Source organism: Epinephelus lanceolatus, chromosome 13 (genome assembly GCF_041903045.1).
Source record: "Epinephelus lanceolatus isolate andai-2023 chromosome 13, ASM4190304v1, whole genome shotgun sequence".
Lineage (NCBI taxonomy): Eukaryota > Metazoa > Chordata > Actinopteri > Perciformes > Serranidae > Epinephelus > Epinephelus lanceolatus.
Window position 1 is genome coordinate 23,945,841 of NC_135746.1, and position 27,192 is coordinate 23,973,032.

Below are 27,192 nucleotides of genomic sequence, written 5' to 3' on the forward strand. Positions count from 1 at the left end.
GTGAGTTTGAAATCATGTTCTATTTAAGATTTAATGACATTTTCACAGAGTAGATTCCTGCATGTGTGGATGAATTTAAAGTGCTGAATCTCTGGACCACGAGGGGCATTAGTGTGATGTCAGACAGACACAGACCTCAATCTGACTTGAGGGCTTGCAGCACTGACTGTGGCACCCTGCTGACGTAGTACTCGTGGTGGTGTAGCGTCGCGAGAATGCCGGCAGAATTCATGTGCTTTACATTAGCATTATAGCAGTATGCATTGCCATGCATGTCAGTCAGTTTACCTGCACAAGAGAAGGGATAGATGAAGGAGAAAAACTCTTAGACACTAAGACTGGTAAAATATGTTGTAAATTTTAAAGCTTAAATTTTAATTCCATTCCCTGCTGCTACAGAATTAAAGGTTTTTACCTCCAACAGCGTGCAGAATGGCCTCAGGAGCGCACGTGTCCCACTTCTTGCAGCCTGGACTGGCGAAGACATAAGCAGAAGCCTTTCCTTCAACGAGCTGGATGATCTGCAGAGAGATGGATCCATAAACACTCTACACACATCAGCAGCCTCTGTTAAATATGTACTGGTGGTGTCATAGCTGTAAAACATCTCTTCCAGCCCACTTCAGCTGACTCCCCATTCACTTTGGGGTTAATGACAACACTAAGGTCAGTAGCTGCAGTAAACATTAACGTAGCCACAAGACAAAGGTCACTTCTGCGAGTTATTGGTCAGTGAGAAGCAAAATAAAACACAATAAATTTCCCATTGAAGTGCTGGTTATTAAACAATACCATGTTATAAAAGACCCCTGTTTGGATGGCTTATGTGGTTTGTGTTAGTCTAACCTTTAACCCCATATTAAAGCTGGAGTAGGCAGTTTCATTTTGGCGTCTTTGTGGAAAAGGTCCCATGATGAACTTTGCACATTTTGTAATTCAAGTGACCTGAGAGAAAACTAGGCTTCTGCACCGTCCTCTTGACTTTTGGCTTTAGGAAATCTAGGCCATGACCATGACCATGACCATTTTCAGAGATGGAGAGACAATGTTGCTAATAGTTTAGCCTTCTACTAAGAAGAGCTAAAGGCTCATAGCTGCGGCTTCAAATTCACATTTATGTAGCTAATGTTAGCGACAGCCTCAAATCACAGTTGGTGTTTCTCAAAGTCAAGGATCCTTCCTTGATAGGATGAGTCCTGAAATTCAGAGGGATTCTTGACATTGGAACAGTCCTTAGGTGGGTTTCAAAGATGTAGCCGGCTGTTTGAGGATCCTTCCTTGACTTTGAGAAACACCCAGTGTGTACTTATTCTTGCTTCCCGCCGCTACAGACCACTTCACTGTGAAGAGAGCAGGCAGCAGCTCCGGAGGCAGATTCCCTGTCAACAGCTAGAGCAACAAATCCAGCCAGTGCAAACCCCGGGACAGCCTGACTCTCCTCTGGATCAGCAAACTTTCTGTTGCTGCTGATACACAGGTTAGACCCAGTGCTACCCATTGTCACCAGCCTGCTGGGACACTGCACTGGGGGGTTTGAGCTGACTGGATTCGAGCTGCTACAGCCAGCGACTTAAGGACTGTCTCCAGAGCTGCTGCCCACTTTCCTCCCGAGGAACCAGTCCACAGTGGCGGGAATTGAGACGAAGGGACTGTGGGGTGGCTCACTAAGTCTTGTCTCATTTGTGGCCTGATAAACAGGAAGAGCGTGGGGCAAGGGGCTGAGGGAATGAACTATGTGCAGCTATACAATGAAATAGGGTTAAATACAATGTATAGGAAACATCTGGCTACTGTATTAAACACATGCATATGTCCATGCTTGTCTAGTGGGAGGGGCTTAGGACAGAGAGGGGAGCACTTTAATGCTGCTTTTATCGAGAGAAAAACAATGATGACACACAAATAGCTGTTTCTTAATCACCTAAAAGTGACATTTTACACAATCACCACATCGATTCTGAGGCACTAAGATGCTGTGGCTACTAAAAACACTAATGACTTAAGATCAGGATCAGAAACATGACGAGGTTTGGTGCTGGATATGTTCCAGTTTACATCTTAACAACCTCAGCATGTTACTAACTCTAAATCCACCTCACCTTGTTTCCAGCTCCACCCACTTTTAAAACTTCGTGAGGCTCCATGGCGTCTACACAGTCCATTACCAGCTTGTTGCTATGGGAACGTGTGGTGGTGACAATGCGTTTGTCTCCTGGAACTTCCTGCAGCTGAAATCCAAAGGCGCCCAATCCCAGCATTCCCCACATGGTTCTTCCTAAAGTGGCTCCTGCTCCGAGCTGACGACGAGAAACGTTTCAGTTAGAATGACAGCTGTTGGGATGTCGCAGCTACAAGATCGTACAGTTCAGTCTGTACCTGGTAGTTGTAGAAAGGCTGGTTGATGACACCTGCTATAGCTTTGCCTCCGTATGCGATACCAATGAGCACTGTCACATTATCCAGGAGCCCTTCAATCAGAACACAGCAGGTTTTTAGCTGGAGGCCACTTACAGCCATTAACTTTAATGCACCTTAATTTAAAAACAAATATTTGTAATATGGCCAGTTACATGTAGCTGTCATTGTGGAAATTACAGGCTGGACAGAAAGAAAAGGACAAGAAGTTATAATGAAGCTTCCGTATTGGTGCAGAATAAGTAATAATATATGCTGCCAGGGTAAATCTTTCTATCAGTTTCCATACAGAGAGCTGTGCTGTGAAGCTGAGAGGTGTCCAACCATTTGTTTGGTATCTGGGCCTCAGTGTGGTGGTGTAGACACCTCGACGCTGGGGTCAGCAGAGGGAAAGAGAAGAAGTGGGGATACACAGAGAAGTAAAAGAAAAAGGTAAAAGTGACAGTGAAGCTCTGAAAGCTGAGAGACAGAAAGCAACCCGACCAATGGTGCATAGAAAATATTTAACCAATTAAAGACTACCTGTTAAAGGGATAGTTCTGATAGTTCGGCAGGCTCCCAGTTTGGAGAAGCAGACAGAAGAACTGACACAAAAGCTTAGCAATGTACTGCTGTGGACAGGGGCAGCAGCAAAACATATTTTTGCCACCTAAAAAAAATCTATAACAGTTTGTGTATGCTATGTTTAAAATATTTTCACCACTTTATCTTGCTGCAGATGCCCCATTCTGAGGGGGAAGCCATTTACGGCTTCAGTTACACTTCTATGCTGTTTTGAGAGCTGCCAGACTCCATTGACAAAAACGCTAACACAAACTAACCAACCGATCGAGGCAGCGGTAGACCAGCAGCTCCTGTGTTCAGAGATGTTAAATTACTGTTTTTCTCAATGGAGTCTGGCTTTGAGGAGAGCGATATAACTGCTTCATTATCCAATTGGAAATGGCTGTCTGACAGCAAGGCAAAGCAGTAAAAATATTCTCCATATAGCACACACTTAAACTTAAAGTGTTTTTTTTTTTTAGGTAGCTAAAATGGTTTTGTTGCTGCCCCCTCCACAGCATTTCATTGCTTAGCAATAGGTCAGTACTCCTGCCTGCTTCTCCAAACTGGGAGCGTGGCGACTGCCTTCTTCTACATGTAATACACTGCCTATGGGTACCTTATACAACCCCACTTCAAAATATCTGAACTATCCCTTTAATATTATATAATGAATAAAAAGCTGCCTTTAAAAGATGTATTTCAGGAACAGACGTTTAAGTCAAAGGTTTATCTGCTGCTGTTAATCAGTGCTGATGGGTGATATTTGAGGACAGACCGATCACACTTATCTGTCCAAATTCCAATAATTGGACTCAGTCTACCTGCCAATAGAGAACTGATCAGATACCAGTGATCTGACTTTTGTACTGACTTTGATGAAGTAGCTGATTTTTAATGTGATTCTGTCATGTCTGTCCAACACTCCATCTGCTTAATAAGGTCAGTGGGTCATCCCTTGTGAATCTTAACCTGTTACCATAGCAACAACACTTTACATGGTACATCATCGTGACACTCAGAGGCTCAACCTCATTCATTATGTCTTTACAATGACACACCTTTTTTTGCATGGTCACATAAACTGAATATGATTACTTCATTAGGAAAGTATATCATAACTTATGGTTACCAATAGCAACTATTAATAAAGTAGCTTGAACTAATGCAGAAAATGTAATACTGGTATTACACTTCTAGTCAGAATAGTTATTATCTAATCAGTTATTAAAATGGCACAACGCTTGCAAGGTAATCACTTAACTACTTTAAGAAATAGTAATGTGGTGATGCCTTTATTATCTAGTAACTTATTTTATTTTAGTTTTAGTAGTTTTAGTATGCTGCTGCTGCTGCTGACTCTAAAAATAAAAGATTAGGTAAGGTTCAGGGTGCAGTGTCAGGCTGGTTGAAGTGGCAACATGAGAATGTGGTGCATGTAGCTATTGCAATGTTCTGTAACGCCTTCAATATAAGCTGATGCAGTCACTTTGTTACTAAATGTGTTTGTTTGGTGAGTTTCTGAACCACGACCTGGACAGTTCACACACATTTACACACACACAAACACATAGAGACAGCGTTTTTTTTAAAGAGGAGCCTACCTTCAGTGTATTCCTTTGTGCCATCGAGGGGATCGACCCACACAACTAGCTGAGATTCAGAGAGAAACACTTAGCACAAGTACATTTATGTATTGATACAACTGTACTGCACCTCTGTATAACAAATATTATACATAGACAATACTACTTTATTCAACTCAACTTAATAACATATATAGCGGTTACCTCCTCCTCTTTCAGCCCGCTATACTCTGCTGGACATGTCTTCTGAAGGATTTCCTCTGAGTGGCCGCTCTCAATAAGATCTTCCTTTATTTCCTCAGCTGGGAGCTCCTAATAAACAACGCAATCATCAAGTCTAATACTAGAATAATCTTGTATGGGTGGGTGTGCATGGACCGCATTTTACCAGCACATTAAACAAAGAGTTTTATGTGTTCACCTCCTCTCCAATGATGGTGAGTTTGGGAAAACGTCTGGAAAGTGACGCACAAATGCTCTGCTGTGCCAGTCTGTCTGCCAGTGTCTGCAGATCGTTAGCTCCGGTCTGTGCAGGGATACATGGAGGTAATAAGCAAATGATAAACAATTTTTTTCAGTCCAGTCCCTATATTATAAATTGGTCCCACCTTTTCCACAATGCCAAGCTCACCACTGTGAAGCACCTTCCTCACAATGGCCCCGGCCTTCTCAGCCACAGCATAGGCTGAAGCCACCACCCTCATCACCACAGCAGGACCTGCAGACATTTCTGATACACAGAGCAAACACTGGTTAGTGGACACAATAAAAACCACGGCCAGTGCCTTTAATATACAGCCTCTTGAGTTAGTAATGGAGTTGAGATCAGTCACCATAGACTGTGATTATAAACCTGAGGGTATCTTGAAAAAATTAACTGCAGCACCTCCTGCAATCTGTCCTAAAACTCCAAAAATCTGTTAATATTTAACAAAAAATAGGAAATGAAATGTAAATGGCATGACTTGATTCACCTGATTACTTCACAAAATGAGCTCTACTTTGAGATGTACTTTCATACTCAACGTCTGTGTATGATTTACATTTATATTTATATCACCTAGATTTGCTAGCTAATTAAACAAAGCTGTAAACTGTCAGAAAAATATGCACAGTTCTGTCCTTCCGGCTATTAGCTAACTTGCTACTGTTGATAGCTAGCTAAAACAGAGATGTTAACCCAAAAATATCATCAAATGTTCAGTAGAAAGTCGTGGTGGAGATGTGAGTTTAATACTTACTGATGTTGACACAGAGAGAAAGACACCAGACAGCTTTCACGGGTCCGATCAGTTGAATTTGGGAGATACCGGAAGTGCGAGTTCTTTCACCCAAAGAGCTGAAATGAATTGTCAAGATAGTTACCTGCCCACCCGGAAGACAAATAGTATGCTACCGCTGGCAAGATAGCGTATCATTGCATTAAGTGACATCTGCTGACTAATTATACGCTTAACAGGACGCTAATATCGGCTTAAATATAACAGTAATAAAAAACATAACGGTTTGTCCGACATGTTAGTCCTAAACTGTATCTTTGACGGAGCTAACGGCTAATGCGGAAGTAGCAAATACGGAAGTAGAAGGCAGGGAAGCCTCTCATTTTGTCGATGAAAGTTATTCTCTCTGTGCTAAAAGTTTTATTATGGTTCCAAGTCTCCGCCGATTTTCTTTAGAAGTAAAAAGACATAATCTTGCTTTACATTTTTTCTACAAAGATTTCTTTTTAAGCTCAACACATTACTTTTATCAATAAAGTTCCATTGTGAGTCTTGCATGAACATTTCTTGAATGTTGAAACGAGCATGACTTTATTATATAAATATATTTAAAAAAAATTAGATGGTTGTATGCCTCCGCAAACCCATCAAGTTGCACTTACAGTTTACATCCACATCCATTAAAACATGGATGCTTCACACATGTTCCCACCTCAGTAACACAGAAGATCTATACAATCAATACATTTTCACGGTGGGCACTCAAGATTAGTGTCACCAGTTCAGTTTCTGAACATCTCTTCTGTTCCTGAGTTATGACATGGAGTAATGGTCAGGAAAGTGCTTTTGCAGGACATTACGATGTCACAGTGGAATTAGCCTTTGACCTTCTGGAAATAAAATATCATCACCTCATCTTTTTATCTGATTAGTGATTTGTGATAAAGTTTGTCATAGTTAGCTTATGAATTCTTGAGTTATGGCCAAAAGCATGTTTCTGAATGTCACAGTGACCTTTGACCAACAAACTGTAATCAGTACATGCGAGTCCAAGTGGACATTTGTGCCAAATTTTAAGAAATTTCCTAAAGGCATTCTTGGGAAATTGTTTTCTCAAGAACAGGATGTATGGATGGACAACCTGAAAACATAATGCCTCTGGCCACAGCTGTCACTGGTGTGGAGGCAGAACCCCCCCCCCCCCCAAAAAAAAACAAAGCTGCAAAACCAAAATGTGTGATGCATTACCCTCAGTGTGTTTGTTATTTGTGATACCGAGGCCTAGAGACAAAATACAAAACTGCTTGTTGCATGAGAGTTGTTTATTAAACTTGGAAAACTGTTTAGTTCAAGTAAACAACATTTTTCTCATGAATTAAAGGCAGTTTGTCCCTTATCCTTTTAGTATATCTGACTCAGGCTGAGCTGCTGTTTCTCCCCAGTTCACTCCTAAATACCATTCCAACATTTTCCAGCGCACCCTTGCTAATTACTAGAGGAGATTGAAGTAAAAGTTTAAAATAAGAGACAGATTTTGAAGAAAAGGTCACCCATTATATTGTGTACTACGTAACAAATATTTGACGTAGCATATCTGTCTTCCACAACCTGGAGTGATAACACCATTAAACTGCTTCAAAGAGGAAACAGGAAGGAGTGAACTGTGCATAGACCAATCTCAGTTTAATGTGTTAGAAATAATGAACTGAAACCATTATTGTACGTCCCTGTATTTTCCTGAATATAATTAACATTTTTCAGAGGACAACAGGGTGTTGATATTTAATATAAGTGTGCAAATCACAGTTGCTTCATCTGTTAGCCAGAGGTCTGTAACCCATCTCTCCCTCCAGCTGCTCTGCAGTGAGAGAGCCCAGCAGAGGCTGACAGTCCGGGTTGAAGACAGAATAAGCGCTCAGTTCTCCAGGCTCACGAGCAGCGGGGCTACGGAGTCCCTCATAGAGCCAGTAGAAGAGCGAGATGACGAAGAAAGGCAGCCCGAACTCCAGTTCGACAAACAGACCGAGCAGCACCAGCCACAGCAGCAGTTTGAGCAAAATAATGTTTGAGAGGACAATTTGTCTCGAGGCCAGCCATCTTCCCAGAGCGCTGTCCAGCAGCCAGTCACTGCGGTCCTGCACAGAAGCCACAACAGGAGGGTTAAAGTGGGTCTGGGCACAAAACAGGCCATGTGACAGGAGACTGTAGGCGTTTTGTTCCATTTAATTTACGTGACATTTTAAATAACACCTATTATAAACCAACTAGTATGTAGATGTATTTACACAGCACTCTCAAGAAGCACTGCATCAGACTCTGACTGGTCTATATGCAGCAAAATCTTGAAGTTTAAAAAAAGCCTTGGTTTTTCACTCTTATTGTGCATGCTGGTTAGTTTGTGTAAATGTAAAAGTGTAAAAGATGAGATATGTCGAATAAAGAGATTTTGATAAAATACAACTGTTTTAAGCTCAAATTTGTTTATCTTATTTTTCATTTTTTCCTGATGGAAGTGTTCGTCCACATATATTTAAGGACCGTTGGAAAATCCAATGATGATTGCTGTTTTTACAGTCTCTGGCTATAATTAATAGTGTAATTTTACTGTTTTTAAAAAGAAAACATGCCTTTCAAACCCGGCATGTTGTCTTTAAAAATCAGTGGTAAAATTAAAACAAAATACAGCCAGTTAAAATGGAATGCTCATCCCCTCAGACAAAATAAAAAAAACATGATGCTAACTCCCTCCCCAGTGCTTAAAAAAATGACATGCCTCCCCCTTTTCCACCCCTTCCACTAAGTTACGAACATTCCCTAATGACAGGACTAAAAGGTGAAACATTATCCAGCTGATGTCTCACCTTCCTCTGGGGGCTCTGAGTTGTAGCTGTGGTATTTCCCGTCTCTTCTGTTTGCAGACTGTCAGTAGTTGATGTTGTGTGAGTCTGAGCATCTGTGTCCGCCTCTGCCTGTGCTCTGCACGGCGGATCAGCACTCTTCTTCACGGTGCTTTCAGCCTGTCGTCTGGCTCTGAACTCTGCCAGCTTCTGCTCCATTAGTTTACACTGACGTTATCAGGTGTACGTGGCAAAACAGCTGCTACTGCGACAGCATCCAAAACCTCTTAATATCAATTTTGCTTCTAAATATCTTAACACGCTGTCACATACAATACCGCTGACTGTCATTCATTTAAACTTCCACTTCAACGACATCTTGGAGAGATTTCATCGTGCTAACAGCTCAGCGAGGCGTTTGTTTACCATTTACTTCCGCGTCTGTCTGAAAGACGGAAGTTGTGTCGCAAAACGTTTTGAAGTGTCGTAAAAACTGTCGGTTTGTTTCCTCTTGGCAAATTTTCACAGGTCTGCGACTAGCTAGGTCGTTTTCACCAGTGGTGAGTTCACAAATCTCTGCATTTTAATATTCAGTGGTTAAACCTGTCGTTAATGTGTGTGTTTTAACTGCTGTTGCTGTTGGTAACCGTATGCTAAGCTAACGTTAGCTGAAGCTACAGTTAAAGCTGTCGACAGAGAGAAAAGTAAATGGTCGATGTTTCAGACACTGGACCAACATTCAGCTCATAAACACAACCACACTGATCTTTATGATTCATGTGACTGACTTATTTAACTTTACAGTAACTAATTTTAATCAGACTTAAACGATAGAGATCTTCATCTTACGGCAGCTGGATGGAGGTTTACGTCATGCATTCAAGTTTAGCACCACTGAGCCAACACCTACCATAAATCAGCTACAGCAAAGTATATAGATCTAACGCTACATATAGATAAGCTAATATTTATTTGTATACTGTTAAATATAATTATTTATTTATATCAGGGTTATTTGTATCATCTCTCTTTTAATCTCGTATATAAAACAACGACGAAGGGCTGCTAGCAATCATTTTATTACTGATCACAAAGTATAAAATGATGAAAATGCTCATTAATATTTATCAGAGCCTGAGATGACATCTTCAGATTGTTTGCTTTGCATGACCAACCGTTCAAAACACAAATACCCAAATATATTGAGGCTACAATGATTAAAAGAGAAAAGCAGATCATCATCACAGTAGAAGAGCACTAAAAATGACTTAAATAATTAATCCAATATGAAAATATTTGCAGACTGATTTTATGTCAGTTGATTAATTTCCATTTAATTTTATTCTGCTCATGTTAATGCCCAAAACTGAAATTATACAATCAAAACAACACATTTAATGACTGAAAAGGAGCAGGAAGAATATATGTATATACAGTACAGGCCAAAAGTTTGGACACACCTTCTCATTCAATGCGTTTTCTTTATTTTCATGACTATTTACATTGTAGATTCTCACTGAAGGCATCAAAACTATGAATGAACACATGTGGAGTTATGTACTTAACAAAAAAAGGTGAAATAACTGAAAACATGTTTTATATTCTAGTTTCTTCAAAATAGCCACCCTTTGCTCTGATTACTGCTTTGCACACTCTTGGCATTCTCTCCATGAGCTTCAAGAGGTAGTCACCTGAAATGGTTTTCCAACAGTCTTGAAGGAGTTCCCAGAGGTGTTTAGCACTTGTTGGCCCCTTTGCCTTCACTCTGCGGTCCAGCTCACCCCAAACCATCTGGATTGGGTTCAGGTCCGGTGACTGTGGAGGCCAGGTCATCTGCCGCAGCACTCCATCACTCTCCTTCTTGGTCAAATAGCCCTTACACAGCCTGGAGGTGTGTTTGGGGTCATTGTCCTGTTGAAAAATAAATGATGGTCCAACTAAACGCAAACCGGATGGGATGGCATGTGGCTGCAGGATGCTGTGGTAGCCATGCTGGTTCAGTGTGCCTTCAATTTTGAATAAATCCCCAACAGTGTCACCAGCAAAACACCCCCACACCATCACACCTCCTCCTCCATGCTTCACAGTGGGAACCAGGCATGTGGAATCCATCCGTTCACCTTTTCTGCGTCTCACAAAGACACGGCGGTTGGAACCAAAGATCTCAAATTTGGACTCATCAGACCAAAGCAAAGTCCATTCCTTGTGTTTCTTGGCCCAAACAAATCTCTTCTGCTTGTTGCCTCTCCTTAGCAGTGGTTTCCTAGCAGCTATTTGACCATGAAGGCCTGATTGGCGCAGTCTCCTCTTAACAGTTGTTCTAGAGATGGGTCTGCTGCTAGAACTCTGTGTGGCATTCATCTGGTCTCTGATCTGAGCTGCTGTTAACTTGCGATTTCTGAGGCTGGTGACTCGGATGAACTTATCCTCAGAAGCAGAGGTGACTCTTGGTCTTCCTTTCCTGGGTCGGTCCTCATGTGTGCCAGTTTCGTTGTAGCGCTTGATGGTTTTTGTGACTCCACTTGGGGACACATTTAAAGTTTTTGCAATTTTCCGGACTGACTGACCTTCATTTCTTAAAGTAATGATGGCCACTCGTTTTTCTTTAGTTAGCTGATTGGTTCTTGCCATAATATGAATTTTAACAGTTGTCCAATAGGGCTGTCGGCTGTGTATTAACCTGACTTCTGCACAACACAACTGATGGTCCCAACCCCATTGATAAAGCAAGAAATTCCACTAATTAACCCTGATAAGGCACACCTGTGAAGTGGAAACCATTTCAGGTGACTACCTCTTGAAGCTCATGGAGAGAATGCCAAGAGTGTGCAAAGCAGTAATCAGAGCAAAGGGTGGCTATTTTGAAGAAACTAGAATATAAAACATGTTTTCAGTTATTTCACCTTTTTTTGTTAAGTACATAACTCCACATGTGTTCATTCATAGTTTTGATGCCTTCAGTGAGAATCTACAATGTAAATAGTCATGAAAATAAAGAAAACGCATTGAATGAGAAGGTGTGTCCAAACTTTTGGCCTGTACTGTGTGTAAAAAACAGAAATAAACAAAATAAATAGATTATTTGTCAGTTACAGCGACTTTACAATCAGTGCTTACTTCAGAAAGGAAAAAAATAACGGAGAATTGAGAGCCACACTCAGTAAATCACCTTCAACAAGGAGACAGTTCATACCCGCCAACTTCATTTAGTCAAATTGTTCTTTCTGTTGTATATTTTCTTGAACTGAAAAATATTTATACAATGCTGTAGAAAATTCCATGTGACACCAAACACTTAAGCACACATCTGCTTCAGTGTAGTCTGTGCAAACTGGTGCTTAATTCATCAGTTAGGACTTGGTGTTACAATCCCTGGAGTTGCAGCACGTTCAACAGTCTGCATTTTTCCTCTGGGAAGGAGAAAAACAAGTATCAAGCCTCTTGCCTCCTCCCTGCCTCTTGAACATAACAGACTGCGCTATGCTGACCTCATAATGGAAGCGGTGACTAGACACTGGAAAGCTGAGGTGCGGCCCAGAGCAAAGTGATCAAGGATCTGTCCAACACAGCTGAGAGGTGCAGTCACTAGCTATGGCTGAAGAGAAAGGATCCCCTCTGGGCTCCTGGGTGACCACGGAGGAGCCAACCCCTTTGACACACACCCAGGCCTCATCAGCCTGTGGTGGGCCTCCCCCAACGGAGGATGTCTTGTGGTAAAAGCCAAAACACCTGATGATGTTGAGGTGCACAACTGATGATGTGTCGGGGGGTGGCTGAAACTCCAGTGATTTTAACACCAATTTCTAACTGATGAATCTGTGCAAACTGGTGCTTAAAGTGAAATGTCATTCTATGATCCTCATCCTCTGAAATAAAAACAACTTTTCTAAATGTTCTGGTAATACTCATACTCATACATAACTAACAGACTAATCGATTGATCAACTAATCGTTTCAATTACAACCCACGTTACTTCATTTTTGTTTAAGCAACCCAGCAGATATCAAGTATTAAATTTTGTCTAAAACAGTAAAACCATCCTTTTAAACCATCTATTCATACATACTTTACATCATGTTTTCTCTTTTCTCTGCAGACATGGCCTCAGCTCCAGCACAGCAGCCCACCCTCACTGTTGAGCAGACCAGAGGTGAGAACACCTTTTCTACCTCTTCTGGTCTTTCATTAGGAGCCCCACATCATTTTTGCTGATTAAATATAGGACAAGCACTTCCAGCATATTAAACCGTCTTAATGTAATTTAATGTAATCTACTTGCTGTGCAGATATACGTGTATACATGCTGCAGAAGCAGAGCAACCACTGATGTTTTATGTCTTCCACAGTGGTGCTGAGTGAGGTGATCCAGGCATTCTCGGTACCAGAAAACGCTGCGAGGATGGAGGAGGCTCGAGAAAGTGCCTGCAACGACATGGGCAAGATGCTGCAGCTTGTGCTCCCCGTGGCCACCCAGATTCAACAGGAGGTCATCAAAGCTTACGGCTTCAACAATGAAGGAGAGGGTGAGCACGAGGCACCTTAAGTTCTCTGACTACATGCTGATGTGTCAGGTAGAAGGGAGCTTTTAGCAGAAATACATACAAATAGAAGGAATATTTCACCACAGGATTGAACCTCTGGCAACTCTTCAGACCACAGTTCATCATGGTATTCACTAGAGCCCAGATTGATATAATATTAATGACATGATTTGAAACTTAATATTGTATGAGATTTGGTCATTATATGTTAATTCTTTATTTGTCTTAAATGTTGCGGTGCAGTTAAATAACAAAATTTTACAAGCTTACCTACTCAAGCTGAGAGGAATAAACATATTACTTTCAATTTTTCTCTGAATATTTTGTGTATGAAAATCACCTAAAAGTCACAAATGTCTACCCCACACTACTCACATTATAGAAATATTTATGTAGATATTAAGGTACTGTACTCACGTAGATCATTTGTTCCTCCTGGTACATTTTATCACACTGATCTCGGCTCTGCTTCACTTCCAGGTGTCCTAAAATTTGCCAGACTGGTGAAGATGTATGAAACCCAGGACCCTGAAATTGCAGCCATGTCGGTTAAACTGAAGTCTCTCCTCCTGCCGCCGCTGTCAACACCACCTATAGGAGGCGCCATTCCAGCTTCATAGGACTTCTTCACATTCATCGGTCACCTGCGAGGTTACTTTGATCAGACACTTTGGATCAACATGAACACACCGTTATTCCATGCTCTTGTCTATCATCTGGTTTTCTTGAGAAATTATGTAAAATTTATACTTTCAAACTTGACACACTACTATGTTCCAACAACGATGAAAGTCGTACTTTATCTTCATCACGGTTTAATTTAAAACATTCTTGCAAAACGTGTTAAGTTATTGCGTTTTAAACGTTTCAGTATTTATTTGTTGCATGTTACATTATGACCACTTTCTTATGACGTTAACATTTCCTTTAATGCCATCTCTTTTTTTGTATAATTTTAATACCATTTTTATATGCTGTCAGATGTATCAAATGTCATTGTTATATATTAAAATGTTTTCTGTGAATCTGTGTGTGTGGTGTTAATAGAGAAGATGTTTTTGGGGCAGTTTCCATATACATAACTTTATTATTGTGATAAGGCTTTGGCAACAACATCTTCATATGTTTACCATGTTTTTAAAAATACTGAAGCGCACACATTTACATGTATACATATCCTCAAAGGCATTTTTTTCTTCGACAGATACTGTAGTGTTTATAGATCACCATTCCAGTATATAAAATCTGGGTTCATGTCTGCCCCCATCCTCTGTTTGTGGCTTTTAGGTTTGGGTGCATGCAGACATGATAACACTGTATAACGGCAGGAGAGCTCCATGATAAAAAATAATTTAAGTGCCCAAATTCTGAAACCATCCTTTTAAAAATATAACGCAAGTTAACAATCATAAAGTGCTCATATTTTTTAAAAAAGACAAACAGTGCAAAACCAGTGCACCCAGTAACAAATGTGAAAGTAAAGTCGTGTAGTGGTTTAAAATCTTTCAGTGTATTGTGCATTATCACCCAGCAGCTGTTTGGATCTGAATAGATAGTACATACAAAGTAAAAACAGTCCAAGGTTCAGTTTCTTCCATCCGAGTTGTTTCTGTGCAAAGGACATCGTATTGATAAATAAAATAATGTCATAAAGTCTAATATTGCTGACACACTTTAAATCCCGTCTGCAGAGTTCAGTGCGAGTAGAGCTCCCTCTGGTGGTGTTTCAGTCCCACAGTCACAATGATGGAAAAGGACCAGGCAAGAGAGACAAGAGAAACAACTTCACATCTCAAAGTGACGGAAAATGCTCTCGACGTAACCCAGGACCCTCTGCCAGTCCGGCCCGTCTGCCTTCAGCATCTCCTCCACCGTCTGTCACACAGTCAGCATGAGATCATAAGACCACTGGACACAGCTGGTTACAGTTGCACAGTTTGTAACTTTCCACATGTTTACCAAAAGCACCGGAAGTGTAATATGTCTCACCAGTGTGGCTGTGATCCCAACACTCTCTCCTGTCTTAAAAGCGAGGTCCAGATTTTCCTTCTGTAAAAACATTTGAGTCAGAAGCAGCTTTTAAATGTTCAGGTTCACATTTTTACACACATGCCTCCCACCGAAAACATCCTGCACACTTGTACTCACTCTATTAACAATAGTTCGGCCTCAGACCTTCATCGTTAGAGTGGAAACAGACACAGTTTTCCCTCCTAGCGTTTCCAAAAGGTATTATTGTGGGCACTGCTGTCGCTAAGACAACTAGACTGCTTTCTGTTTGCCTCAGAGCCTAGCAACAAGGGTCTCTTCCTTGAAAGAGTTTCCACAGTTACTTTGGTTGTTGCACCGTCCACCAATTCTGCTACAGGGGATATAACTGCAGAGAACTTACACTTAAGTGCCCCTTGAGCAAGGTATTGAACCCCAAACTGCTGAGGGCGCCATACTATGAGGCAGCCCCCCCTTGCTCTGACATCCCTTCATACTTGACACATGTGTAAATCAAAGTAACTACAACTGACAATTGGTTTAATTATGATTTTCATTTTTTGTAAATACTACTTTCAGTCTGTCTGTCGGCTTGTTTGTATGTTCATGTCATGTTTTATTTATTTATTTATTTGATTTTTACACAATCGAAATGAGTATCAAATATCAGTATGTGTGAACTTGGGCCTGTGTGTATATATAAATAAAACAGAGTGAAAAAATGAATTTCCTGGGGTGTCGGTAGGGTAGTGGATAGTGCCAGCGCCCCATATACAAAGGTGATTCATCGCCGCCGCAGCGGTCGCAAGTTCGACTCCGGCTTGCGACCCTTTCTGCATGTCATCCCCCAACTCTCTCTGTCTCCTCATTTCACCCTGTCTCTGTCCATTAAAGGCAAAAAGCCCTGAAAAAAAAATCTTTAAAAAAAATGAATTTCCCCTTGCAGGATTAATAAAGTATAAATTTATTGTTATCATTATAGATAGTCTTTGGTAACTGGGGATAGCTACTGGTAGCTACCAGGGAAAACTTAAGTGCTATCCTCTTCCTGTTTTGGTTGCACAATGGTTGACACACTTCCTTTATGCAACAAAACGAGCCTTCATTTTCTCAGAAGATCGTACCTGGTGGCGGACAGCATTTCATGGTAAAAGTGAAGCTTATAGGGAACCAATCTAAACACTGATGGTGTAATTTTTCTATAGCCATTATGTTGTGCAATCAACATTTACTTCATAAGTTAAAGCAAAAAAAGTCTAGTTCCACTTTAATAAAGTGAGTACAAGTGATTTTTGGTTCTTTTACAGTCAGAGTTTATGATCTGACACACCCTGAGTGACACCGTGGAGTATAGCTGGATAGCTAATTTTTTTCTCTCTCTGTAAAGATGTTTGACACTTGTGCTTGAGTCAAAAGTCTTTGTAAATAAAATAATTTAAACATAATCTGCTCATTACATGCGTTTCTTTTGTTTGAGAATCAGCAGTTTTACCTTGTCTGCTGGGTCGAGGGTGTCGTACAGGATGTGAGTGGGTAAATATGTGTGGTAAATGGCGCAGAACGCCAAGCCATCCTCCCAGCTGCTGCTGAAGTTTGTGATCTCAATATTCTGCAGAAAAAAACATACACGATGAAGACAAAATATAACTGGTGAAAAAGGTGTTTTTGTTGCTCACACTGAATTATTCTTAAATTTTACAGATTGTGACAAATTTGAAAACAGCTGCCAGAATAAATGTTGGCATTGAATGTTTCTGCAAACCTCAGATATGTTAAATTTGTATGTTTCAAATGGAGGGGGTATGTTGAAACTGTACTTTTCTTTACGCTTGAATTTTATGTTGCAACAATGCTGTGGTTAATGTGTTGTGAAGTTAAGACAAAAAAACCCATAACAGTTAGGGTCAGAAAAAGACCGTGTTCTGGTCGCCACAAACACGTCTCACCCCATCTACTATCCCCTCCTCCTCCTGATGACAAACTCAGCGCGTACACATGTAACCTGAACTACATCACTTTAGAAATGTTGCTATGATACATATGAAATGTACAAATGTTACACATCAGTGGTTTGCAGAAACGTACACTGCCAACATTTTATTTTGGCGACTGGGCTGAAATATTTCAACAATGGTGGCCACCTCCTCTCTGACCTTATAACCTTGGGTACGACCCTGGGACCAGCGCAGCAGGGAGTTTCTTCTGGAGCCGCCATGACGCCTCAGCAGAGCACTGAAACCATCCTGAGATCTGGGAAGGCAAGAACAGCTTTCACTACAGTTTTAAGAACAACTTGATTCTTTACATAGTAACAGAGTGTTTAAACACAGAACATAAGGGACAACAATAAAACTATACAGTGAAAAGTAAACCACATATAATGATGATGAGATTGTGGCTAGGTTTGAGTGTGATTTCATGGTCGACTTGAAAATGCTACTGCGACTCAGTCATGCTAAACATCTATCAGCCTCTCCATCTTTTTACGGTCTGTTGAGATGTCAGTATCAACAAAGAAAAAGAGCCTAAGAGTCACTTACTTGATGAAATCTGAGCTTTGGTCCTCATCCTGTTTTCCTGCAAGACAAAAAACGCAGCCACACTCTTACAACTTACTTGAGCTGTCCAAAAGAACATTAAGGTGTTAAGTGCTGTCGGTTTTAAGCTCACCTGTGTAAAAGCTGGACCAGCTGTCCTGACGCTGCAAAATCTGGTCCAGCCTCCTTTGTTTCGGCGGCTCTTCTTTCTGGAAAGGTTTACGAGACTGATTCTACAAATGCCTAGAATTATTCCACAGTAATATAAGTGTTTCCTAACTCCCTAATCACTCAGATATCATCCATATTACTGTGATAGAATACTTTTCAAGTGCTGTACCTTACACAGCGGCAGTGTTGTGCTTGTGTTTTTTGAGGTGCCATTTTCCTTGGAGGAGTCAGATGGAAGCGGGAGACGAGAAAGACTCCTGCAAGACATTTATCTGAATGTTTTATAAAACTGTCTTTTGTTAATAGGGGTGTGTGTTGTCAGTGTTGATGTAGACTCACCATGATCTTTCAGACAGCATGACAATCCTCCTCGGATCCCTCCCATCTTTCTTCTTCTCCAGGGCAGCCAAACTGCGCAGGTATCCCTCTGCCACTCCTTTCCCTTTCAGCTGCGTGCTCCCTGATCCATTCGCCTCCTCAGGATCATGATCTACAACTTGAGCATCCACCTCTTTTGTGTCACTCTCCTCCTCTTGTTTTTCAGCATTTCTAGCTTCTGTGTTGACTTTTTCCTCCACAACCTTTTGTGTATCCTCCCCCTGCCCCTCCTCAGAGTCTCGTCTCTCTGCCCGTTTATCACAGTCTGTCGTGTCTTTCACCCGGCACGCGTCCCTCAGAGCGTCCAGCTCGGCTCGCTCCTGCTGCTGCTGCAAGGTGAGTTCAGTCAGTTTGCAGCAGACGTCTCTGTGCTCGGCCCTCAGACTCTCCAGCTCCCTGTCCGTGTCCTGCTGTCTGCTAAGGGCCTGGGCCAGCTGCTCCTCCACGGCCCTGTGGCTCTCTTGGAGCAAACCCAGAGCCTGGTCCGACTCCACCCGCAGCCTGTCGGCCACAGACACCGCAACTTGCAGGTCGCACTGGAACTGATGCCACTCCGACCTCTCAGTCTGTCGTGGAGGACAAAAGAAAGAGGACCAAATGGAGAATAAATACTGTATTCTAAATATAAAAGCTGCTTGTTCTGTAACATATGAATATTTGTATAAATTCTGTTCTCCAAGGCTATTTGAATACATATACTGAAGTGACGTTACATGACTAATAGTTTAAAGACAACAGTGCCAAAGAAAAAGTAAATTCAAGTTTAGAATTTAAGATTTTATTCATTATACAACAAAGTCTCTGTTGCACAACCAATAAATGTTTGTGAGGTTCAGGACATTTTAGGGCCTCAGGGTGTCACAGGGCCTGCGACTCACCCTGAGTGTCTCCTTCAGTGTGTCCACCTCCTCCACCAGCTCATCTCTCTCTGTTATCAAGCGCCTGAGCAGCTCTGAAAAACAATTCAAACAAAATAAGCACACAAGGTTAAGTCAAAATAGATTTAGAAGTCTGATAGCTGCATTTAGGGCAAAATTGTGGACAAAGCGCAGAAAAAAACTCAAATACAGCAAGGTGAAACACCAAATGGACAAAGCTGGGTTTGGCTTACACTTTCACTCAATGGTGTTTACAAAGAGCAGCCAAAAATTCCTGCGTACAATACCTTTAACAAAACAGGAAGGACTAATAACATCCCTGTAAACCTTGAAGACTACATTTTTTTTTAGCCAAAAGTCTGGATTACCAAAGGAAGAATGGAGTTGGTAAGCAGGCATTTGTCAGGCAAAGATGCTATTGTTGAGCTGCTTGAGAAATGTTGGATCCAGTGTTTCTGGACCTGACCCACCTGGCCTCTGATGTTTTGATTTTGATCATTTTCTTAAATGTGTCTCATGCAAGCAAATACAACATCACTGAAGAACCTCTGCTCCTCCTTCTCTGTCCATTTACTTAATCTATATGCTGCATTAATTCACTTGTGCAAGACTACCCCAAAAACATCCTTGTTGCACTTTTAAATCACAGTCACATGAATCTGAATTAATCCAAGGAATCACAGGGACAGTTTTCAACAAGTTATCAATAGCCATGTCTCAATTCAGGGGCTGCAGCCTTCAAAGGCTGCATTTGAAGACTGATTGTGTTACATCAGCGTGACCAAGGCCGTCCCATTTCAAAGATTCCAAATGAAAGCCTGATTCAAAGGCCAAAAAAATGGAGGCTTCTTTCCCAGAATTTGGAAGATGCAATGGATAAATCCTTTGTGGCCCAGCCTATCCCAAGATGCATTGCGCGCCAGTGACGATTATATATCAAGTTAACTAAAAGTTGTTAACTAGCTAATGGTTAACTGTTGTTAACATAAGTATTAGCTAAAAGCACTCAGCTTAAACAGTCTGAGACCGAGAAGGGTCCTCCACCAGCCTGAAATAAATCAAACGGCGATATCTCCGGTGGTGAATCATCTCCTCATGTATATAAATTAAAAATATATACAGTACAGGCCAAAAGTTTGGACACACCTTCTCATTCAATGCGTTTTCTTTATTTTCATGACTATTTACATTGTAGATTCTCACTGAAGGCATCAAAACTATGAATGAACACATGTGGAGTTATGTACTTAACAAAAAAAGGTGAAATAACTGAAAACATGTTTTATATTCTAGTTTCTTCAAAATAGCCACCCTTTGCTCTGATTACTGCTTTGCACACTCTTGGCATTCTCTCCATGAGCTTCAAGAGGTAGTCACCTGAAATGGTTTCCACTTCACAGGTGTGCCTTATCAGGGTTAATTAGTGGAATTTCGTGCTTTATCAATGGGGTTGGGACCATCAGTTGTGTTGTGCAGAAGTCAGGTTAATACACAGCCGACAGCCCTATTGGACAACTGTTAAAATTCATATTATGGCAAGAACCAATCAGCTAACTAAAGAAAAACGAGTGACCATCATTACTTTAAGAAATGAAGGTCAGTCAGTCCGGAAAATTGCAAAAACTTTAAATGTGTCCCCAAGTGGAGTCGCAAAAACCATCAAGTGCTACAACGAAACTGGCACACATGAGGACCGACCCAGGAAAGGAAGACCAAGAGTCACCTCTGCTTCTGAGGATAAGTTCATCCGAGTCACCAGCCTCAGAAATCGCAAGTTAACAGCAGCTCAGATCAGAGACCAGATGAATGCCACACAGAGTTCTAGCAGCAGACCCATCTCTAGAACAACTGTTAAGAGGAGACTGCGCCAATCAGGCCTTCATGGTCAAATAGCTGCTAGGAAACCACTGCTAAGGAGAGGCAACAAGCAGAAGAGATTTGTTTGGGCCAAGAAACACAAGGAATGGACATTAGACCAGTGGAAATCTGTGCTTTGGTCTGATGAGTCCAAATTTGAGATCTTTGGTTCCAACCGCCGTGTCTTTGTGAGACGCAGAAAAGGTGAACGGATGGATTCCACATGACTGGTTCCCACTGTGAAGCATGGAGGAGGAGGTGTGATGGTGTAGGGGTGTTTTGCTGGTGACACTGTTGGGGATTTATTCAAAATTGAAGGCACACTGAACCAGCATGGCTACCACAGCATCCTGCAGCGACATGCCATCCCATCCGGTTTGCGTTTAGTTGGACCATCATTTATTTTTCAACAGGACAATGACCCCAAACACACCTCCAGGCTGTGTAAGGGCTATTTGACCAAGAAGGAGAGTGATGGAGTGCTGCGGCAGATGACCTGGCCTCCACAGTCACCGGACCTGAACCCAATCGAGATGGTTTGGGGTGAGCTGGACCGCAGAGTGAAGGCAAAGGGGCCAACAAGTGCTAAACACCTCTGGGAACTCCTTCAAGACTGTTGGAAAACCATTTCAGGTGACTACCTCTTGAAGCTCATGGAGAGAATGCCAAGAGTGTGCAAAGCAGTAATCAGAGCAAAGGGTGGCTATTTTGAAGAAACTAGAATATAAAACATGTTTTCAGTTATTTCACCTTTTTTTGTTAAGTACATAACTCCACGTGTGTTCATTCATAGTTTTGATGCCTTCAGTGAGAATCTACAATGTAAATAGTCATGAAAATAAAGAAAACGCATTGAATGAGAAGGTGTGTCCAAACTTTTGGCCTGTACTGTATGTATATAACAATCTTTGGGTCCATGATTTAGGGCTAACTAACTTCGAGCTTACTCCTTCTTTCTTCAAGCACAGCTGGTTGCTAGGTAACAGGAATGCCAACGGGTTGGGGCGAGAACAACTGGTGATGCAACCAGGAAATCCAGACCAGACCGTCCCATTTCGGAGACCGTTTGACTTGGCTGATGCGATCTTCAAAGGACGTGCAGCCCTTGAATTGAGACACAGCTAATAATCTCTAAGTAGGAAGGTAGAATTGTTTTTCATACTTGTTCACATAGCGAGGAGGTTGTGATTCCTTGCTTTATAGTTAGATTTAAAGGAACTCTATATAATATTCAGAACATTAATATAACAGCAATCCACTTTTGCTATGTGAAGATATAGTGGAGAGATGGCATCCTGAGCAGAGAATGAAGTCACGCTCCCTGTGTGTGTTGTAATCCGAGCTCTTTTATTGGTTGTTGTGGTAGACGGTCCAGCTGTGTGTGCATTTTAGTGCACGAGAGTCCCTATGGCTAGTTAATCATCGCTGCTCTGCACTGTGCTCATACGGTAGTTACCGCTGATATCTGGACTGTGTCGTTGTGTAAGCATGGCACCTACCCTCCATTTCCCCCCTGGTTAGCTCTGTCAGCACTGTTGCCATTGTTAGCACTGTTCATGCTGTTAGCCGCTAGCCACCTTAGCTGCCTCCTTGTTGAGAGCCGCGTGGAGACAACTTCTGAATCATAAAGGCACTCAATATTTTATGGAGGTTCTTTACATAAAAGGCAGAGCCACATTTTGCAGTTTTTCCTGATCTCCGACAGAGGTCAGTAACAGTTTAGTGTCTTAAAGAAAACAAAACAGTGAAGATGGACCTACCAACTGCTCCTGTCGTGACATCAGTGTTGGGTGACAGGCCCAGTGAGGCCCTGTAGTGCTCCATCAGACTGAGTAAAACCAGGGTCATCTCCTCTCCGGCTCTCTCTGCTGCAGCCTGCGGCTCCAGTCCACTGTCCCGCTCCTGCCAGCTCTGCTCTGAAGGTGATCCTCTGGACGCAGGCAGGGACGCCGGGCTGACCGGGCTGCCTGCTGCCTTCCCGTGCCTCCCTGCTGCATCGCTCACTTTTGTCTCTGAGCTGACGCTGTCCACGCTTATCACAGCCCATTCTGAGGGAGCAGACAGTTTCTGTGTCCATTCTGCCAGTGGAGAGGTGGTGGAGGGGGTGGCGCTGCCGGCTGGTGACGGCGTCTGTGCCTTACTGGAGGAAGCTGCAGAGGATAAGGCCATGGCAGTCAGCTCTGCCTCTGAGGGTGTGGTGGGAGGCGTGTGGAAGAAATCTAAAGGAGAACCTAAGAGGGGGGAAAATAAATTGTAAAACAGATAAGGAGCAACAGAAAACAAACATCAGAGAGATAAAAGAGGAAAATATAACCGTCCTGAGCCGTAAAATGATCTAACGTAAGAAGAATGTGCTGAATGCAAAGTCCCCCTCTTCTGTTCCTCGATGCGGATGTAAGCACTGCTCCCTTATTTACTGTCCTGGGCTGACTGATGCAGCAAAAAGCCTCTGCTGCCAGTGTCTTGGCAGGAAAACACTCACACACTGTTCCCCCATGTGGCAAGATCCAGGAGAAGAGGCGTTTTTACCCTGATCTACTATCTCACAGCTGCTCTCACTGCCACCACCAGGAGATTACACCCATCATCAGCGCTGCCAGTACTCCGCATAAACCATTAACCTCTGAAAGACATTTTTCAGGGTGATCTCACTGATTTTTTTCAGCAGTTTGGCGTGGCTTCTGTACTCTGAAACATCAGCTGTCAGTGTTAGAGCTTTGTGCTTTCTGTAAGATGCTGATAATATGCTGTTTATGTTGTGCACCGTCTCTAAACAGATTTGGGCAGGCTACAGGGAGCAACCACCTCTTTTGACTCAGATCTTTTCATGCTACCCCTCCTTGTCCTTGTGTTGTGCTGCAGGATTCTGCAGACTCATCATTTCCCTCGCAGCGGCACGATGTAGTCTGCACAGTTACAGCAGGGGAGCTATTCTCATCCTCTAGCCTGAGTCTACTTCCTGCATACTGACAGCCAAGAGAGGGAAACAAGCAGCAGCATTTCAAACAGCTGTAAGTGAGAATTAAACCGACCGAGCGGCAGACTGAGTGTCTTCAGTTAGCAAACACGACGTGTAAAGCTGCTCAGGGCAATTTCACACATTAGCCGAGCCAAATGACAGCTGGTCTGCGATGCTTTGAACCGAAGGATACTGACGGCATGAGAGAGACTAAAAGATGTGATGCTGCTGGATCCAACTTTCAGTAAATCCTCTGAGATGCAGTTTGTGTTTCACTGCAAAAAATCTGATTCATCACTTCCCCTGTGCCAAGAGATGTTTCTGTGATCTTACAGTGCCTGACACAAGAATTTCATTTAAACAAATAGGGAACATCTACAGTGTCTATCAGTGGGAATGGGATGCTCACATCTGCTTTTACATTTACAAAGATATTAAAGAGTTTGGCTTTCTAACATCTGTATTGTGTTATTCCTGGTTCTGTGGCATCATTGTTTATTGGGCAAACAAAAGGATATGATGAATGGTCTTTGGTAGGGATGGGATGATACAATTTTAGCGTGGATCGCAATAAAAACAGTAAGTTGATCATGGTGAATTTCCATTATCAAGATAATCGTGAATATCATGTCCAGTAGCACCCAAAGAGACTGCTAGGCAACCAATAATAAAAGAGACTGCAAAAAAAAGGCTGCATGAACACCAACCTCAAAAAACCCTGCAAAGATCTTAATCAATCATTGGCATACTTCATATTAAAAGATATGCTTTCAAATATTGTTTTGTTTTTCCAATAAAAAGAGATATGTCCCATCTGTGATGTGATAAAAACATGAGAGAAACATTTTTAGGCTTATTTTGATGATCATCAGGATGATATCGTGAATCACAATTTTTTTGGCCAGGATAATCGTGATGTGAAATTTTCAACCTTGTTTGTGCTAAAGCCAGTAAAAGCTCATACTCCAACTGAAATAAACTGGTTCACACAGCAGTCTTCTTAAGTCCTCATTATTCTGTATTCTGCATTTTCATTCTTTTTTTAAGGCAGAAGAGTAACAAATACAAATGTTTCAGCTGATTCCCACCTCAGTGTGAAGGCTCGTTCTACTCCTCAGCTTCACAAAAGAAAAAACTTCAGAGGACATTTTTTTCTGTCTTAGAACCAGGAGGAGAACAGTCTAAAAATAGTCTGTGTTCAGTGTAATTACCATTGTCTGTTCAAGCATGTGTGAGAAATCTGGTCATGTGCAGTGCAGTAACTTAAAAACAGCAGTATTCTCAATCACCTGTACTTTGAAAAGTGTCTAAAAAAATCTAATATAATTGAAATAAAACTAGCTATTGTTTGTGTTGTTTGCCTTTGTCCTCAGGTACCTGTAGTGCCATGACTTTCTCTGCCAGTCTGGTTACCCATGATCCAGCTGGGGTGGGTATCTGGACAGTCTACCCCAGTGTCCTTCGCTGCGTCCTCTGTTGTGTGAGGCTCACTGCCTTCTGGATGGGAGGGAATAAATATAAATGCTTCATGAGTATGACTCACTGCTGAACTCTTGATCAGCAGAATGAATGGAGTACGACATGTCAAAAAAAGCACTCAGCCCAAACATTTTCCCCTGACATGACAGTGGGGCCCTTTGAGATTATTGTTTCTTACAGAACAAACTACTACCAGTGGCCCTCTGCCTGCATTTTTTGCTGACCACCTCACATGAGCTGTCAGATTATTAAAATACCTACTCAGTAATTAAGAGCTGGCAGTTATACAGCTTTTACATACATTTGATATAAAGCAATGTTGTGCAACATAGAGCCACAGATGTGTTAAAATGATAGCATCACTTCTTATGACGTACACACAGGCTCCCCTGCAGTGTTGTGGAGTTGCATGTAACACATGGCCGACTTTCTGCGAAGAATCAACCAAACTCCATTAATAAATCCAGCGATTTAAGGTTGCTGTGGTTACTGAAAGACAAACGCACAGTACACGCACTTAATAATCTTTGTAAGATTTTGTTGGCATCCCCAGAGAAATTCGGCATGCACGTGATTTCCTTTAAAGGACTACATTTCAAAATAATTTGTGTTTTTACGCCTGAGTCACAGTGCTGACTACTGGCCTCCGCAGATCATTGTATGGAGTATTGTGTGGTAATAGGCTGCCATGAGAAGTAACTCTACAACCAAGAATATGATTAAATCAAGGTGTATCTTTGTGAATTGTTAGCCGAATTAACGAGTCCTCTCTATCAATTTGGAAAATTGTTGAAAATCTGCTGTGCTACATAATCCTGCCTCCAAGGAGCCACGCAACATTAAACTGTCCGGTTGGTGAATGAAGTTTGGAGTCAGATTTTTTCCCATTACGAACAATCCGTATCGGGGCGTGCGATTTTATTTTATGAAAGTACTCTGTCTGTGATATACGTTGCATCCAAGCAGCGACACTGCGCACACCCTCACCCTCCAGTTTCATTCATCCTACCTGCTCAGCCTGCCAGCTGGACGTCTTCCAGTTCGGTCCCCAGCTGTCCGTCCGGCGGGGTCCTTCTCCGCCTATCTCGACCTCCCTGTCGGCGCTCTCTGCGTCCCGTCTCCCAAATTCACCGGAGGTCAGTGTGCGTGTTAACAATCATGTTCCCCCTACATCCCATAGTCACCACACAGCTACACAGAGGCGGCCACCATCTATAACTTGGGTCCGATCCCCAATAATATCCAACTCCGCTTCTCCTTTAATTCCAATGCGACAAAAAGAGAAGGAGGCAGAAACAAACCGGTTGCGCAGCAGCTGCACGTTGGATCCACGGTATCAGTGTTGATAATGGCATCATAACAACAACGCGTGGAGATGTTTTCACACACTGTAACGATTCAAACATTAAATTATGTCAATCATATTTACTAAAATATGCTGCTGAATAAAAGGGGAGCGGTGGGAAAGCGGCGCGAGGAAGCAGTCACACCTGCTGCAGACTAATTACCTCTAAGTACAGGTGTGGTGGCACGCAGGTAAACAGGTTACAGCTTCACACGGTCTGTAGGTGTGTTGGCAGCTGTCAGAGCTCACACGATGTGAAAGGAAAACAGCTTAAGTATTTTTACATGATACATAAGTAGACATAACTCGTAATTATCCAGGTGAGCAGATCCAAAAGGTCTGAACTGGTATTTCAAGCTTTACTGAGGAGGCTCCAGTGGGTCCACATCTATCATCCTGGTCCATACTGGTCTCTGACGGCACTGATACTGAATGCAAAGTCACTGTATTATTATA

General features: G+C 42.0%; 4 protein-coding genes across 5 annotated transcripts; 1 reads left to right on the top strand and 3 right to left on the bottom strand.

Annotated features, from left to right (window-relative positions):
• Position 1: 1 nt before the first annotated feature.
• Positions 2-5,939, bottom strand: bpnt1 (bisphosphate nucleotidase 1). Of its 2 annotated transcripts, XM_033648522.2 has the most exons (10): positions 5,786-5,939; positions 5,153-5,274; positions 4,966-5,070; positions 4,749-4,856; positions 4,563-4,611; positions 2,705-2,788; positions 2,377-2,468; positions 2,100-2,297; positions 416-521; positions 2-288 (listed from the first exon to the last, which is right to left on the bottom strand). In XM_033648522.2, exons 2-10 carry the CDS (start codon positions 5,270-5,272, stop codon positions 137-139), a joined length of 1,014 nt encoding a protein of 337 aa, XP_033504413.1. In that variant the 5' UTR covers positions 5,273-5,274; positions 5,786-5,939; the 3' UTR covers positions 2-136. The 2 variants fall into 2 exon arrangements, with proteins under 2 accessions (XP_033504413.1, XP_033504414.1); XM_033648523.2 differs by lacking the exon at positions 2,705-2,788.
• Positions 5,940-7,068: 1,129 nt separating this feature from the next.
• Positions 7,069-9,049, bottom strand: saysd1 (SAYSVFN motif domain containing 1). Its single transcript, XM_033648465.2, has 2 exons — positions 8,626-9,049; positions 7,069-7,899 (listed from the first exon to the last, which is right to left on the bottom strand). Exons 1-2 carry the CDS (start codon positions 8,818-8,820, stop codon positions 7,576-7,578), a joined length of 519 nt encoding a protein of 172 aa, XP_033504356.1. The 5' UTR covers positions 8,821-9,049; the 3' UTR covers positions 7,069-7,575.
• An 8-nt stretch (positions 9,050-9,057) lies between these two features.
• Positions 9,058-14,168, top strand: grcc10 (gene rich cluster, C10 gene). Its single transcript, XM_033648466.2, has 4 exons — positions 9,058-9,161; positions 12,699-12,752; positions 12,949-13,125; positions 13,624-14,168. Exons 2-4 carry the CDS (start codon positions 12,701-12,703, stop codon positions 13,761-13,763), a joined length of 369 nt encoding a protein of 122 aa, XP_033504357.1. The 5' UTR covers positions 9,058-9,161; positions 12,699-12,700; the 3' UTR covers positions 13,764-14,168.
• Positions 14,169-14,198: 30 nt separating this feature from the next.
• LOC117270708 (uncharacterized) lies at positions 14,199-26,908 on the bottom strand. Its single transcript, XM_033648463.2, has 12 exons — positions 26,401-26,908; positions 25,290-25,409; positions 22,714-23,184; positions 19,097-19,170; positions 18,180-18,784; positions 18,010-18,097; positions 17,803-17,878; positions 17,673-17,709; positions 17,286-17,382; positions 16,625-16,741; positions 15,133-15,192; positions 14,199-15,018 (listed from the first exon to the last, which is right to left on the bottom strand). Exons 2-12 carry the CDS (start codon positions 25,327-25,329, stop codon positions 14,929-14,931), a joined length of 1,755 nt encoding a protein of 584 aa, XP_033504354.1. The 5' UTR covers positions 25,330-25,409; positions 26,401-26,908; the 3' UTR covers positions 14,199-14,928.
• Between the last annotated feature and the right edge of the window lie 284 nt (positions 26,909-27,192).

Coding starts and splice junctions, on each gene's coding strand:
- bpnt1 (XM_033648522.2), bottom strand. CDS start 5,272: ATGTCTGCAGGTCCTGCTGTGGTGATGAGGGTGGTGGCTTCAGCCTAT. Junction 5,071..5,152: donor AGCTTGGCATTGTGGAAAAG/GTGGGACCAATT, acceptor ATCCCTGCACAG/ACCGGAGCTAACGATCTGCA. Junction 289..415: donor CATTCTGCACGCTGTTGGAG/GTAAAAACCTTT, acceptor TCTCTTGTGCAG/GTAAACTGACTGACATGCAT.
- saysd1 (XM_033648465.2), bottom strand. CDS start 8,820: ATGGAGCAGAAGCTGGCAGAGTTCAGAGCCAGACGACAGGCTGAAAGC. Junction 7,900..8,625: donor CTCAGAGCCCCCAGAGGAAG/GTGAGACATCAG, acceptor GCTTCTGTGCAG/GACCGCAGTGACTGGCTGCT.
- grcc10 (XM_033648466.2), top strand. CDS start 12,701: ATGGCCTCAGCTCCAGCACAGCAGCCCACCCTCACTGTTGAGCAGACC. Junction 12,753..12,948: donor CACTGTTGAGCAGACCAGAG/GTGAGAACACCT, acceptor TGTCTTCCACAG/TGGTGCTGAGTGAGGTGATC. Junction 13,126..13,623: donor CTTCAACAATGAAGGAGAGG/GTGAGCACGAGG, acceptor CTTCACTTCCAG/GTGTCCTAAAATTTGCCAGA.
- LOC117270708 (XM_033648463.2), bottom strand. CDS start 25,329: ATGGGTAACCAGACTGGCAGAGAAAGTCATGGCACTACAG. Junction 18,098..18,179: donor ATGCTGTCTGAAAGATCATG/GTGAGTCTACAT, acceptor AATGTCTTGCAG/GAGTCTTTCTCGTCTCCCGC. Junction 17,879..18,009: donor CAACACTGCCGCTGTGTAAG/GTACAGCACTTG, acceptor AAACCTTTCCAG/AAAGAAGAGCCGCCGAAACA.